Source organism: Syngnathus typhle, linkage group LG2 (genome assembly GCF_033458585.1).
Source record: "Syngnathus typhle isolate RoL2023-S1 ecotype Sweden linkage group LG2, RoL_Styp_1.0, whole genome shotgun sequence".
NCBI classification, from domain to species: domain Eukaryota; kingdom Metazoa; phylum Chordata; class Actinopteri; order Syngnathiformes; family Syngnathidae; genus Syngnathus; species Syngnathus typhle.
In genome coordinates, this window is record NC_083739.1 from 1,349,684 (window position 1) to 1,365,126 (window position 15,443).

At 43.3% G+C, this 15,443-nt stretch overlaps 1 protein-coding gene and 1 long non-coding RNA gene across 3 annotated transcripts in view; one reads left to right on the forward strand and one right to left on the reverse strand.

The window, feature by feature from the left end:
- Positions 1-13,101, reverse strand: part of LOC133149813 (neuron navigator 1-like) — a 54,484-nt gene extending 41,383 nt beyond the window's left edge. For both annotated transcript variants that reach the window (XM_061271967.1, XM_061271966.1), the window contains exons 1-5: positions 12,964-13,101; positions 10,784-10,944; positions 7,738-8,517; positions 7,568-7,659; positions 1,227-2,030 (exon numbers count right to left, since the gene is read on the reverse strand). In XM_061271967.1, the coding sequence (XP_061127951.1) occupies positions 1,227-2,030; positions 7,568-7,659; positions 7,738-8,507 (1,666 nt within the window). In that variant the 5' untranslated portion in view covers positions 8,508-8,517; positions 10,784-10,944; positions 12,964-13,101. The remainder of the gene's footprint in view (positions 1-1,226; positions 2,031-7,567; positions 7,660-7,737; positions 8,518-10,783; positions 10,945-12,963) is intronic.
- LOC133149818 (uncharacterized) lies at positions 12,252-15,280 on the forward strand. The gene is made up of 2 exons (XR_009713681.1): positions 12,252-12,359; positions 15,187-15,280. It is a non-coding gene; the product is annotated as an uncharacterized LOC133149818 (long non-coding RNA).
- Positions 15,281-15,443: the final 163 nt, after the last annotated feature.

Sequence of the window (15,443 nt, forward strand, 5' to 3'; positions counted from 1 at the left end):
CAAATCCTTTTGAACCCAGACAACCCAGCGGCAGTTTTGGAACTACCGTCATTTTCGGACTATAAGTCGCACCGGAGTATAAGTCGCACCAGCCATAAAATGCCCAAAAAAGTGAAAAAAAACATATATATGTATTTAAGTCGCTCCTGAGTATAAGTCGCCCCTCCACCCAAACTATGAAAAAAAAACGCGACTCATAGTCCAAAAATTACGGTAGTTGAGGTCCTGTGATGAAATATATTGTATTTATCAAATCAAATGAATCAACCGATCAATTCGACTCCACTGAATCTGCTCGATATCTTGAACTTGTCGCAGCACGCTCCCAAGTCCAAAGCCGCGGACCACGAATCAATTTCAGTAATTCTCTATATCCAATTAAGAAAAATCTCTTAATCACTCATTGGTGGAATGAGCCTATTGTGCTTATTAGGGAAAACCTAATCTCCTCATGATGAGGCAGGCCTGAATTGGCCGACTAATGCTTTTAAGCGAGGAATCAGACCTCAGTGGTGTCCGACATTATCATTGGCCATCGCTAAAGGCTCATCTGGAAAGGACATTGTCACATTGCGTACTGCTGGCCGTCGCAAAACAAGATGGAACCCATTTCAATGCCAGAAGCAAACAGGACAAGTCAAGATTTATTCTGATAGAACACAGAACAGGAAGCTTCAATTTCGTAAGAGGCAAAAGCGGGATGAGGAGAGCGGAGAAACAAATGTAATGCATGAAACCAATTAGCCGCACCGTCCCAATGGAAAGCAGGATATTTTAAAAGAGGAGTCCACGACATTACAATTTGCGTCTTCGGACACTTCACCCACACACCTCCTGTGACAAACTACTCGACGAAAAAAAACAGCCTCAGTGTGTCTTATGTGGCATTTAGGATGATTCACTCTTGGCAACATATGTGTACGTTAACTATCTTTCATCCTAAATGTCGCCTGGAGGGGGGGGGGGGGAGATGGTGACCATCTGTGTGTAGCCTGGAGATCAATGGACATAAAAGAGGAGGTTGGAGGTCAGACGTGAGGGCGGAGCGGGAGTGGCGCAAGGCTAAATACGAAGCCCGCTGTGGCGAGATCCGCTGACTCTTTATTTACCGACTGACAACGCCCACTCCCACGAATGACCAATTTGGAATGCAGACAAACAATCCAAAAGAGATCAATAAAAGTATTTACGGACATATTTAGCCCAATGCAGAAAAGTCGACTCACCAAGCATTTGGCTGAACAGCAGCTGCTCCAGATCCCCCAGAACTGTCACCACTAACTCGGGGTCCACCTTCAAAAAGGCCTTATCGTCTTGACCTTCTACCGCCTTACTGTCCTTCTTCTCCTCACTGAAAACGGGAGCCGATCTTGACTTCTCGCCAGCTTTTGTGCCGCCATTACCTCCTGTACCACCAGCTCCGTTAGCTTTAACGGGATGTCCAGCAAGATCTAGTCCTGGACTTTGGCTTGTCTCAGTGGTCTTGCTAATGGGTTTGACCTCCGCATAAGGTCCACGAGGTTTTCCAGGGGCCGGGATCCGGCTCGCCTTACCCGCCACGGCTTGAGAGTTGAATGGTTTTGGCTTGCCTTGGAAGAGGGACTGTTCTGATTTGGAAAGTGTTCTGGATAGGGAGGTTTTCCCACTGGCGGGTCGAGCTGTCTGCCCTTTGTTGGTGCCGGCACCAGGCTGGCCGGAGTCATCGTTCCACCTGGGACTCTGGTACAGGTGCAGCTTTTTCTCCGCATCCGTGAGCACAGCCAAGTTGCTCAGTGATCGCTGCTTGCGTAGTTTCGACGGATTCGAGACCGGGATCGGAATGGACCCGGTCGTTGGTCGGTAGACCTTCAGCTCTGACCTGGAGGGACGTGGGGGTCCCTGGGGTAGAGCAGACGGCTTTGCTGGAGGCTTCCTTGAAGCCATGGACTGGGCTGAAGACTCCTGTCTGGAAGCAGCGGGAGACCTGAGGTCCAGCTCCCTGGGCTTTGCTGTCATGCTAATGTTAGCCACATTAGCCTTCAGCATCCCTCCTGTAGAGAGCCAAACAACAGGGGCATGCTCTGATACAGAATAAATGGAGTGAAAAAGGGGCAGACGTAAAAACACCAGTGTCGTCTTAATTTGCTGCCTCTGTGCCAGCGCAATGACGTGCAAGAAGGCTCCAAATCAAAACGTATCCGTGCAGTCCTCGACTCACATTTTACAATCCATGCGTGTGCAGATCTGGGTCCAACATGCAGCCACGCGTGGCCTCCTCACAATGGAGCCGGTGAAAGAACCCGCAGCAGCAGCAGCAGCAGCGCTCACCGGCCGCCCTCTGCTCGCTTCCCGCTCGGCATGGCCTCCTTCTCGTGAGGGAGGCAACAGCCGACTGACAGGCGAACAGCAGAACCGCCCCCCCCACCCCCCTTTCTGTCTCTCCTCCCTCTGGTTGTGCCTCGCTTGCTGGTTTGCTAAAGCGAGCCCCGCATGGCTCATTCACTTCAGCCTTCCCTTCTTTCTCGTCGTCTCTGACTCGCCCTCCTCCCACTGGCTGATTCATCCCCCCGTTCCTTCCTTCCTTTCCCCTCATTCCGTCTTTCTTCCTCCTCACATGGATTCAAGTAAATGCCATCCCAAAAAGCTGCGTCAACTAAATGTAAGAAATCTCTCACTCACATGGAAATCTCTCTTTTTTTTTTTATCCTTTAGTTCAAGCGGTACAATCACGTGACAGCACGGCTCCTCAATGTCAAATCTTGCCGCCAGAGTAAAAGCACCCCGCCCCCGTCCCTCAGCGTCCACACAGACATCCAATTGTTCATAATCACATTCATCCGTTCACATTCAGATTTGGTTAAGTACCGTAATTTTCGGACTATAAGTCGCGTTTTTTTTCATAGTTTGGGTGGGGGGGCGACTTATACTCAGGAGCGACTTATATACATATATGTGTTTGTTTTTTTTCACTTTTTTGGGCATTTCATGGCTGGTGCGACTTATACTCCGGTGCGACTTATACTCCGAAAATTACGGTATGTTAACCACAGGAAACCCGCCCGTGATTATCCGAAATGATCTTTGGATTAATTAAGCAATTCCAAATGCGCAAGGACGGCACAATTAGCAGCCCTGAAAACATCAGCACGACCTCCACCTGCATTACATCAACCATCCACTCATCTCCATTTCCTTCCTCCCACTCCATCCCTGGTCCAAATCCACACCGCAACGCCCATTGTGGATGCACAGACCATTAAGCCATCTCATCCACTTCCCGGCCATTGTGATAAGGCGAGTGCACGTGTGGGCGCTGATGGAGATATTTCGGTGCGCGTGTGTAATGCGTGTCCTCTGCACGCGTGGGCCCGTCTTTCCCGGCGTGTCACATTGATGAGACGAGGCCAAAGAAGCGGCCATCTAGGGATTCGCTCGTGTTCAACTTCCACAACTTGGACATCCCATCTCCAGTAGTTTGGCTTCAGATGTGATATTTCGGAGTCGTCCCCTGACATTGGATAAGTTAAGAGCTGATTGTATAGAGAGCCATAAAGAACAGAAGCAGCATTCATTCCATTAGGGAGGATTATGATAGCCGAGCAAAAATCGCTGATCATCAATCAATAAAACCGTTTACAGAAAGCAAGAGGCTTTTATTTGGATTTCCAAGATGGGGAGATGTTAGGAAGCGAAAAGCCATTCGCCCAATCGGCTTCAAGCAACATGGAGTGGGAACTTTAATTGCCATAACGCCAACTGGGGCTACCGATCCACTGACGAAGATGGGGAAACATTCCAAAGCACAGCTGCTATTTAATCCAATCGGCTACGACTCGAAATTTTTGAAAGCCCAGAGTAGCAGTTGGGGAAAAAAAAAAAAAAAACAGGAAGAGCAGACCAGCTGACGGTACACCTAAAAATCGAAGCCCCGCCTGGAAAAGATTGGCCGAGACGAACAAACAACAGCGGGTGGCTGCTTCAGCGAGCAACATGTTCCACTGGAGCCTCACGTGATCACCATCTTGTGACGGTGGACCTGCACCGCAAACACCGGGCATCAAAACAGCAACGTGGGTCTCACACGCAGCACTTGACAAAACCACAATCCAGCGCCTGGATGTTGTACACAGTGCGACCTTTGCAAGATGAAGAACAAGCAGAAGACCCGATTCATCGAAGCATGTAGTCTTTGCTTTGGGCCAGTCATGCTCATGTTCCCGGTCTCTTACGACATCAAATTGGAAGCAGAGAATTGAAAAATGTCTCGGATGGAAAAGAAACCATTCCAAAGCCACAATGAAACTTCAAGCGCAACAAAAACGGTGAACAAAGAACACAATTAACATTCATCAAATCGACACACCACGCAAAACAAACTGAACACGGCTAGTTGTCAGCTCGACCCGGTTAGCTCGAGTCAGCTGACTTTAGAGGTCAAAGCTGTGGTGTAGTGACAGTTACGGGGGGAGGAGCTCCTTGCAGACCCCGTTTGGGGTTTGAAGGATGTCATTTTAGGTTCAGAGGTGCTCCACATCTGCTCGGCGACGGGTTACGGTTTGTAAAATGAGAGCGGCTGCACACAAGGAAAGACTGTGTGGCACACACACACAAACACACACACACAGTGTTAATGGTGTGTTGGCAGCACACAGCACCTTGTTTGTTTCTCTGCTGACTAGTCATTTTAATACACAGCGGACATAAACATATCAGCGTTATACTTTGCACGCACACAAACACACACACACTTACCTGGCCTGACATCAGAGAAGCTGACAGTTAGAGTGCGTGATGGATGCCAGCGCTCAGTATTTGACTTTGTATTCATCACTTATCACACACACACACAGTGGGCGTGTTGGAAATGTGTGTTTGTGTGGAGCATGAGGTTTCACCACGGGCTAAAATTTGAGAAATTGGCTTCAAACTAGGGGGAAAGGCTTCGACACACACACACTCACAATAAAAGGCACTTTCTTTTAAGTCCAGGTAACTAGAGGTTGAAGGATGAATGGCGAGATTGAAGACATAAAATCAACAGGCAAGTGGTGAGATCGGGTTAAGAAAAATCAAGACTTTCTGTAGTCCAATGTAATGTGATGAAAATCGATTGGCGGTCGATATTTATATTTGTTAGTGTTCAACGTCCTTTTGGCATATGTCCATATTTTGACCAATAAAAACAAATCAGAAATAAAACTGAAATCACGCTGATAGTAGTTAAAACTGTTTCAGAGATTCCAATTAAATTACTAAATTACTGTAAATTACTTAATTGGCATAAACATGATTAGCAATTCGACTTCAAGTTTTAAAAAAAAAAAGAAAAGAGTCTGACTGACTGATGAGTTCAATTTTCTGTGAATTAGCAAGCATTTAAAAAAAAGCCACTGCGAGATAAATAAATAAATAAATAAATAAATAAATAAATAAATAAATAAATAAATAAATAAATAAATAAATAAATAAATAAATAAATAAATAAATAAATAAATAAATAAATAAATAAATAAATAAATAAATAAAAAATTTAAAAGTTGATTCGTGGTCGATATTTATATTTGTTAGTGTTCAACGACCTTTTGGCATATGTCCATATTTTGGAACAATAAAAAAAAATTAGGAATAAAACTGAAATCACGCTGATAGTAGTTACGTTGTTTCAGAGAGTCCAAATAAATGACTTAATTAATTACTTAATTGGCATAAACATGATTAGCAATTTGACTTCAAGTTCAAAAAAGAAAAGAAAAGAGTCATTGACTGACTGATGAGTTCAATTTTCTGTGAATTAGCAAGCATTTAAAAAAAGCCACTGCGAGATAAATATAAATAAAAAATTTTTTTAAAAAAAACTGAATCGTACCACAGAATGTTGGACCAAATAAGAGACAGTTTGCCTATGCAGATGGCACATGCTCTCACTTCCTCCCACTGACTCAAAGTGCATCTTCATTCTCACTGTAAACATGAGGAGGAGGAGGAGGCGTGATGAAATGACAAGACAGTGACAACTCAAAATGTGGCAAATTGAATTGCACACCAAAGAGAAAGACAAGGAGGAAGAGGATGGAGTGAGGAAGGATCTTGTGAGCTGGAGAAGCATAGAAGACAGAGAGGGGATATCCTGCCTCACCACTGCTTGATTTGCTTGGTAGCATGCTAGCTCCAATGACTCACAAGCACACTCAGAACTATTAAGGGTCCACTTTTAAGGCCAAATATCGAGATAAGCAACACGCGGGAGTCGTGAATGAGGATAGTGAGAACACACAACGTGACCCAATGGCCGAAGCATTTGAGGAATTCGGGCACTTATCCGTGACAATAGCGTGTCTGTATCCGGGAGGCATATAATGTGAATTGAACAAAAACAGCATGACGGACGACACACGCTCATTGTGACTCATGGGCAGTTGGGCAACAATTGCCATCTCGGGGGGGCAAATATTTGTTTTGAACGGTTGTACTCTTGGGGTGTCTCACAAATGCTGGTTGCTAGGTTACAGTGTGACGGTCGATAAAAAAGACATACGACAGGATTTACATTTACCGTAATTTTCAGACTATAAGTCGCGGTTTTTTTCATAGTTTGGGTGGGGGGGCGACTTATACTCAGGAGCGACTTATATACATATATGTTTTTTTTTCACTTTTTTAGGCATTTTATGACTGGTGCGACTTATACTCCGGTGCGACTTATAGTCCGAAAATTACGGTATATTCACAAGTGCTAACTTGATGAAAAGTTGTATTCCGTTCACAGCACCGCTTGAAGACGTGATCTCAGGTGCACATGATGTTACGGAAACCAGGTGTGTGTGTCAGTTTTCCATATATCCTTGAGAAAAGTATTCTGGCAGTAAATTATAACCTGTGTGTGTGTGTGCGTGCAAGAAAGACAGCGATATGGAAAGACAATTCCCTTGCTGGAAAAATATATGATTTACCAAACATTTCAGCTTTCAAAATACCATCTGTGGATGGTCACATATCCATCACACACACACACACACACACACACATCATCTCTGGAGAGTGGCAAGGTCAGTAAGACTTGGCTCAAATGGAAAGACCATATGGTGCTGCAGACACATTTAAAGTTCATGTTTTCATGGAGGTCACAAGATATTTGGTGTGCTTTGAAATCAAACCAGAATTATTCAAGTGGCGTTCATTATCCGTTGTTGGTGAGCATCGTATTCGGAAACAGAAGAGGAGAACGGGGTCAAGAGTTCAAATCAACTGCCTGCCAGCGACTTGCGAGTGCAGCCTTTTTTTTTTTTTTAATCCCATTACTGACCCACATCCTCACTTGTCCTTCTAAGCACTTCCCGGCTTTCCGTGCCTTCATCTTGACCCACTGCAGTCGCTCGGCACAGCCGCGGGGCTGAGGCACACATTCCAAATCGTGCTACCTTACTTCAGACATGGCGGTCAAGGCCTGATGAGCGGGAGATATTTATTTGGACCCAGGCCGTCTATCCGGGTCCAACACTACGAGTGATATATCGGCCTTGTACGACTGTGGCAATAAATAAACGGAGCAGCCATAGAAATGGACATTTAAAGAATGGCTTTGTCTAACCTGGCGTGAGGTCATCGCAGCAGATCTCGATGGATCCTGATGAACAGTCACTCAGTTCATCTAGTGACAAATCACAGTCCTGCACTTGCAGCCTGTCAACAGAACACACGGAACAGAATTTTCTTCATCTGGCTAGCGACAACAAAAGTGCGTGAATGAGGACCACCGACCTGAAGCTGAAGGGAGGGACGGCGGCCATGTTGACTCGCGTTTCGGAGGGAGCGGGCTCTTTTGGATGCAGCGAAGATACGGGCATGGCCGGCGGAAGCAGCGGAAGACTGGAAGAGGAAGGCGGACTTGGATCTTCCGGCGTGCCCATCTCCTCATCTGATTGGGCGGCGCAGTCACTCAGACCCCTGACGGGTTCCTGATGAATCGCTTGGTGGACGTTCCCGTTGTTGGAGATGCAGGACCGGGCTGGGTCCATTTTTGGAGGCTCTTGCTCCTTTCCTGGCACAACATCATTCAACGCTCCGGGAGCTGAATGCTCTCCTCTGCTGAACTGGAGCGGAGGACGTAGGCTGCTTGTTTGGTTTCCATTTGAGCATTCGTTTCTATTACAGTTCCCATCAAGGGAAAAATCCGTGTGAATCTGTGTAGGCTTCCCCCCATCCAGAATGTGCGGCGGAGGCACACGGCGCTGAGTCAGTGGACTATTGTAAGATGAGGAAGAGTTGCGACCACCTGCTTGGTGCAAAAGTGGAGACTTCAAACCGGCGTTTGTCGGCACGTCCCTACGAGAGGACTTGCTGGAGCTCCGAGGGCAAAGTAAGGGCGACTGGGTGGGTGTGTGCGTGATTTTGCGTTTGGAGGTAGGTGTCGAGGACCTGGGCAGATTGCTGGTCCGTTCCGTTTTGTGGGAGGTGGGTAAAGAGGCACGCGGGATCCCTGACGTGGGATGAGTCCGAAGGGTGGACCTGAGGTTGACGCCTCCGCTCATGATGAGTGACCTAACGGGGATGTGACAAAAGCCGGCGAGAAAACAGACGTGTTAGTCGGGACAGTTTGTAGAAAATTTGAATCACAAGTTACCGACACAAATAGAGTCACCAAGGCAATTACCGTATTTTCCGCCCTATAAGGCGCACTTAAAAACCTAAACTTTTCTCAAAAACCAACAGTGCGCCTTATAGTCCGGTGCGCCTTATATATGGACCAAATTCCTAAATTTAAACTGGCCCAAAGCATTGTGTCATGAAATTAATCATTAGTGGCCCGCTGAAGACTATGAATCATGACTCAAAAAGACTATGGATCATTATCAAAGTCAAAGTCAAAGTCAGCTTTATTGTTAATCTCTCCACATGTCACAACACACAAAGAGACCGAAATTACGTTTTTCTCTATCCCACGGTGACGAGACACATAACACGATAGACATACATGTACGCGACACAATATAAAAACAAGATTATAAAGTCATTTGTTCCGTCTGAAGTTGAAATAAAAAAGATAAAATGGAGAATGATTTGATTTGGATTCAAAATCTGACATGATGCATTCATGGTGCGCCTTATAGTCCGGTGCGCCTTATATAAGGATAAAGTTTTAAAATGGGCCATTCATTGAAGGTGCGCCTTATAGTCCGGTGCGCCTTATAGGCCGGAAAATACGGTAGTCATGAGTTGAGCACAACTTTAGAACAAGCGTGGAATCAATTGGACCTGCTGGGTCTTGTCCAATAAAGCAAGTTTGTAATTAGCCCAAGCAAAACGTTTTTAGAGTTATATTGGGGTCAGGGGAGATGGTGAGATTGAAAGCATGGGAAAAAAAAGAAGGGAACAGAAAACGGATGAAGGATCACAACATCTGGGAGACAAAGAGATTGCAAAATGATTTGCTCTGCCTCATAAAATGTATTATCAGGAGACTTTGCTTTTGGCCTAAGCGTTTCAGCATGTCCGCTGTGACATCACTGCATTTGGATTTGGTTTTACAATGGATTGAAAATATGGGGGCAAAAATATTCAACTAAAAACTTTAGTTCTTTTAAAAAAACACATTTAGTCTCATACTATGTCATTCATTGACAAGTATATAGTACATTTGGAAAGCATTTGTTTTTATTTTATATATATTTTTCAGTTGTTGGGTGGGGCAAGCACAAAGTTTAAATGACTATTAACGAATAAATCCTTATAATTTGGCTTCATTAATCTGATTATTCTTTGTTGTACAATAAACGATTCAAATATTTCTTGTATTTAACATTTTTGGGGACTCTAAATGTATATTTCATAATATGCATTTTTATATGTACTATATTTTAAAATATGCTGTTTGTACCAATTTTTCCCCAAAAATAACAGATGAATGTTCTGAAAAATATCATTTGGAGGAAACTGGAGACTGTGACCAAACTGTAAGGATTTTAAGACAGTCATAGTGAGTCATGAATGGTGACCTTGGATTGGAAAAGATGATGCTGCAATTCTGGTTGGGTACCAGGGAGGTTAATTGAATTTCCCATCACGTTCACATAATAACGGCTCAAATCAAACGCTACACTAAATCAGTATGACACTGACATCTGCTGGACACCAACAGCAATAGCAAAACCATTTGTGCTTTTGGCAGGGGTGAGATAAAATACAATTACTTCATTCACAAACAAGGTCAAACTGAATGAGTGAGCACACTTGTCCTTCTAAAACACACACACACACACACACAACCTTGTGACGAGCACTGACTCATCAGTCAACACATGAGCCGGTCACACATGCCTCAGTCTGTGAACCGAAGGACATCCATTTACATATGGGACAGTGTTGCATATCTATCATGGCTTAGGTTTTTTTTTTCTTTTCTTTTTACAATCTAATGATAATTACTTCCATATAATAAATCTTAACATCTAATACATCAGTGTCGCAATTATTTTTGCCTAATTACTAACTGGCCCATTTTGGACACACAAATGAAACTGCTCTGCGGGAAGTGACCAAGAGATTAAAAGATATGAGCCTTAAGAAAGCTACCAATGTTTAAATAGATAAATAAATAGATAAATAAATAAATACATACATAAATAAATCTAAACAATAAATAAATACCTAAATAAATCTAAACAATAAAATACATAAATAAATCTAAACAATAAATAATTAAATAAATACAAATCAATAATAACATGAAATATAAATAAATACTAAATAAATAATAAAAAAACAACAACATGGATCCCAATACTTGTGACCAAAGAGCCTGTCTTACCTGCCAGCAGGCTTCTACGTCTTTGGCGGAGGGGAGGGAGGGAGGTCACACTTCTCCGACGTCCCAGGAACAATGGACTGTTTTTTCCTGGATCACCGCTGCATCCGCACAGCTGCCCATTCATTGGTTTGCAGAATCTAACCATTCACCAAGACAGGAAGCTGTGAGAAAAAGTCCAAATCAGCCAATGGCACAGAAGCCCGCACTCGAGTGACTCATTTTCAAAGTCATCAGTTGACAGGAAACACACACTTAAAATAGTCTCAAATAAAAATGATAAAATGACCTTCAAAGGCAGAATCATCTTCAGAATGCTTTGAAGACTTTTTTTTTGCTGTGAACTGGACCACACACATTCCTAAGGTTTGTGATGCGATGCCAGCGGCCAAGCTATCAATCCAGTTTGCATGACTCAAAAATGAGTCAGCTGGATTTTCAGTGGCTGCGACGACCCCACACCGATCAGTATACACACTCTTGATTTAGATCCATCTGAGAGATTTGTCGCAGATGGACACTATACGGCGCCCTGACTCATAAACCGGTCAACATGATGCTGACTCAGGCTGATGGCATCACGCCTGCTAACGGGATCCACGTTTTGCCCACCTTCTCGTTTCATCATCATTCTCTCGCAAAGTACAATGACGAGATAAATCAGGATATTTGTGAGAAGTTGAAGAAATTCAACTGTGACACTCACCCGATGTAAACATGACGACTCAAATGGGCGAGTGAGTTTGCATCCAATCCGCCTCCTTCTATGTGTGACATTCTACTCCAGCAGCACGTCATGCCGCTCTGCTGCTGCCGCAGTACGCCTGCAGCTGTGTCCCCGCCCCTTTCTTCTCCTAATCATTATTACTATCTCCCTGCCAGTAATGGACCTGTTGGCCGTGCTCCCCCTCTCCCCTGTCTGGGATGAAATACAAGCCCGGCCGGTCCATTAGCTGGATGAGTGTGGCTTAGGGATGTGTGTCTATGCCTTTTTAGTCACACGGTGTTCCCTATAATTTGCGCGGGATTAAAAGTAGCAATTAAGTCATGGTTTAGTAGAGGCTCGTGACTTTAAGAGAAATCAAAAAAGGAGAGTAAAATCGGAAGATAGCAATTATACACAAACGCAGAGGAGTGGCCCATGAATCGTTTATTGAATTTGTTCGACTTCTTCAATGTGAAAAAGCCTTTGGGTGATGTGGGGAAAAGTTAAAAAAATCTGACAATACCCAAAAGTTAATTATCTGGTCTGGCACTAGGGGGAGTCGATTTCAGGGGGGCGGGGGTCAGTGCCCCCCCCCCAACTCTAACTCCGCCAGTGCTAGTAAGAATTGTATAGCTCAAGCTTGATCTTGAGGAAAGATCAAACTTCAGTACATAAGCAGTGTCTCTCAAAGTTTGAGCAATGCCAGTTGTATGCTGGCTCCCTCTAGTGGTACGTAAAAGAATCACATCAAGACAGTGAAACACACCCAGACACATTGGAATGAAGCCATTTCAAGTTTACTCTCACTTCCTTCATTCAACAGGTACTGACCAACCACAGCGCAGCTTGAGAGCGTCACATGACCAAACTCAGGTGAGCCACAGAGGCTATTTGTTATGAGCTACTTCAATTTTTCTTTTCTTTTTTTATTTAATAATGGGTATTTCCAAGGATGTCTCCTTGTATTAAGTGAGCATGCTGTCAAATGTGATCAGGACAAAATGGACTAAACTGTGGAGGGTCAGATGTTGATTCAAGACAAATCGACCTTGGCAGTCAAAAAAAATTAAGATGGAAACTTGAATGTTCAAACAAGTAAATCTCAAGGGAGATGATGAGGTCTAAAATGAGGTCAACTTGAGAAGGAAGCAAAATAATATTGAAGCCTCAGCGGAAGTCTCATAGTCAAAGGAATCACTGGTGTCTTTGAAAAACAAGAGTTCATATATTTTTAAGTCTTTATGTTATTTAGTCATTTTATCTCACATTTGCATTACAAGCCGAGTCAGCAATATTGATTACAGAAAAAAAATACTTTATCTGTTTTGACTGACCACTCTAGAACTTGAAATGGGTCTCCTTGCATGGCAATTTACTCTGCATGCTAATAAAGAGACAAACATGTGACCAGAATGTAAACATCTTCCTCATGCAAATCCTTGCCAGATTCAAAACATTTGATAAATACTGTACTTACAAAAAAATGTCTTTTGGGTTTTGCTCAGCTCGGTTGGTAGACGCGCTCAAGTCACACTCCCGCAAACACACTCACATGATGCGTTGCTTTGTTTCTCTGCCTCACAAAACGGGAAGTGGCTTATGACTGAGGGATTATGGGTAGCAAAATGTGTCAAGTGTGTGTGTGTGTGCACAAGGGAGGTCATGTCTAATCTTCTAATGGTCCATGAGGCATGTCATCTCCCCCCCCCCCCCAATTTAGAGACAGACGCCGTTGTGACAATGGGACACTTGTGTTACTGTAACCCGGGGGACATCTGGGTGTGCGTGTGTGCGCGTGTGGTCAAATCACACTTAGATGTTGCAAATACGCTAGACATGCAAACAACCAACACACAGCAGTTCCATTGAATGACAAGAACCTCGGGGTTCTATTTTCAAAGTATGGCTGTTGAATCATTTTCATTTACGTTTCACACTGCTGTGTTTTTTTTTTTTTATATATGTCATGCATTACGCAACATGAATACCGTAAATTCCGGACTATAAGCGGCGACTTTTTTCCAAAATTTTGAACCCTGCGGCTTATAGTCAGGTGCGGCTTATATAAGGATTTTTTTCGTGATTTTTGTGATGACTTGATCACTTCTATACACTGCGGTATCTTGAAGAAAAAAACAACAACAAAAATACTATTTTGAAACACTAGTGTGGCTGCTGCTTATTCTGGCTGTGTTGCTTGTGACTATTATGAGCTTTAGTAGGAATGCACGCTAGGTGATCTGCCTCAAAGGGCTCTAAACCCTTCGTCACAGGCAATGTTGAGAAAGACATGTTAAAGTATGTTATAAAAACTTTAAAAAGGCTTTCTGTGAACGGTCTTTCTTTGTAAAAAAAAACGCGTGTGCACGTGCGGTTTATAGTCCGGTGCGGCTTATATAAGAAAAAAAAACTAAAATATCCCCCAATTTTAGCTGGTGCGGCTTATAGTCCGGTGCGGCTTATAGTCCGGAATTTACGGTACTCTTGTGTACCATGTTGTGTCCCATTATGTAAACTAAATGAAACTCCACTTAGGAGATAATCACGTGTCACTAATTCAATGTAAGCATTCAAATGTCATTTAGCTTGAAGAGCTTATTAAAGAGCGGCGGTTGCTCTGCTTTTGGAACACCAAGACAGCTTGAGTACCCAGGAAAACATTTTTTTGCATCCATGGGTTCAACATTAAAACCAGATAAAAGGATGTGCTTGTGATCCAAAGACATCTGTGAAACACAATGGAGAGCCGGATGGGCTCATTAATCTTCACTGATTAACATAAGTCCGAAAAAAGTCACTCCTATAGAGCCTGCCCCCAAAAAACAAATTGGAGGCTGCTGTGTAAGCTAAACAAACCCAAGATACGGCCCGCCACATCATTTTATTTGGCCCGCAAATACAAATTGTGCACTATTATGTGTCAATACTAAAATTACAAATTGTCCACATAAAGATATTGCAGGTAATTTTTATTACCATTCATCATTTAAAAATATTTGAGAACTTCTCTTTTACTAGTCTCTGATTTCAAAACTAATTATTCATCAATTTGTGGTGTAGCATGTACTGTAAATAATAAAAGGCGATGACAGTCATCATTTTTATTATTAAAAAAAAAAGGTCCTCAGTAATACATGCACCCGTTTGAGATTAATTATATTTTCATGCAAAATGTGCTGCCCCATTTGGAGGAGCAGGTACAGAGAATTCCCAAATGTTTTCTTCTAGCTCGGTGGAGATGCAGAAATGAAGATTAAAATCAGCTCTGCATGCTGTAGAATCTCCCCACACTTAATGAGAGCAACAGGAAGTGGTTGTCTGATGTCTGAGAAGCTTCTTTTGCATGCGGTAATAGAAATGTGCCACTTCTCATTATCTAGTCAAATATGACTATCGTCAAAAATGGCTGTCATAAAATAACGCAGCGTATCATCACATAGGCGCCGCCGCGTCTTTGCACTGTAGGTGATTGAGAGGTCAAATCAAACAATTCCAAAGAGGCCTCCAAGACACAGGACTGTGGCCGGTTCCGATTCACTGGAGGCATCATCCCCATCCTATTTCTTTTTCCTATTATTTCCCATTATTCTTATTTATTTATCCTTTCTTGCTCATTGAACTGCTTCTCTCTTAAAGCACAGTTATTGTTATTATTAAAATGTATGATTTTTACATTTACCAGCGATTTTCTTTTTTACAGGCAAAGCTCACTCGATATGATACGATAATCTGCCAGAGACATCCAATCATTGGTCCTTTGCTGACTTTGCGAGGAAGAGTGGTAAAATTTTCAAGTAAGGCCCAAATGTGTAAAAATCCAATTTAGATGCACTACTACAAACGTCCACACGATGGTAGCAAAGTCTCCCACCAACGACCAATTTCTCCAGTCCTACAAATGTCCTCATTCAAGCATTCAGTCGGACTGACCTTTTACGGCCGAGACCAAAAGGTCAT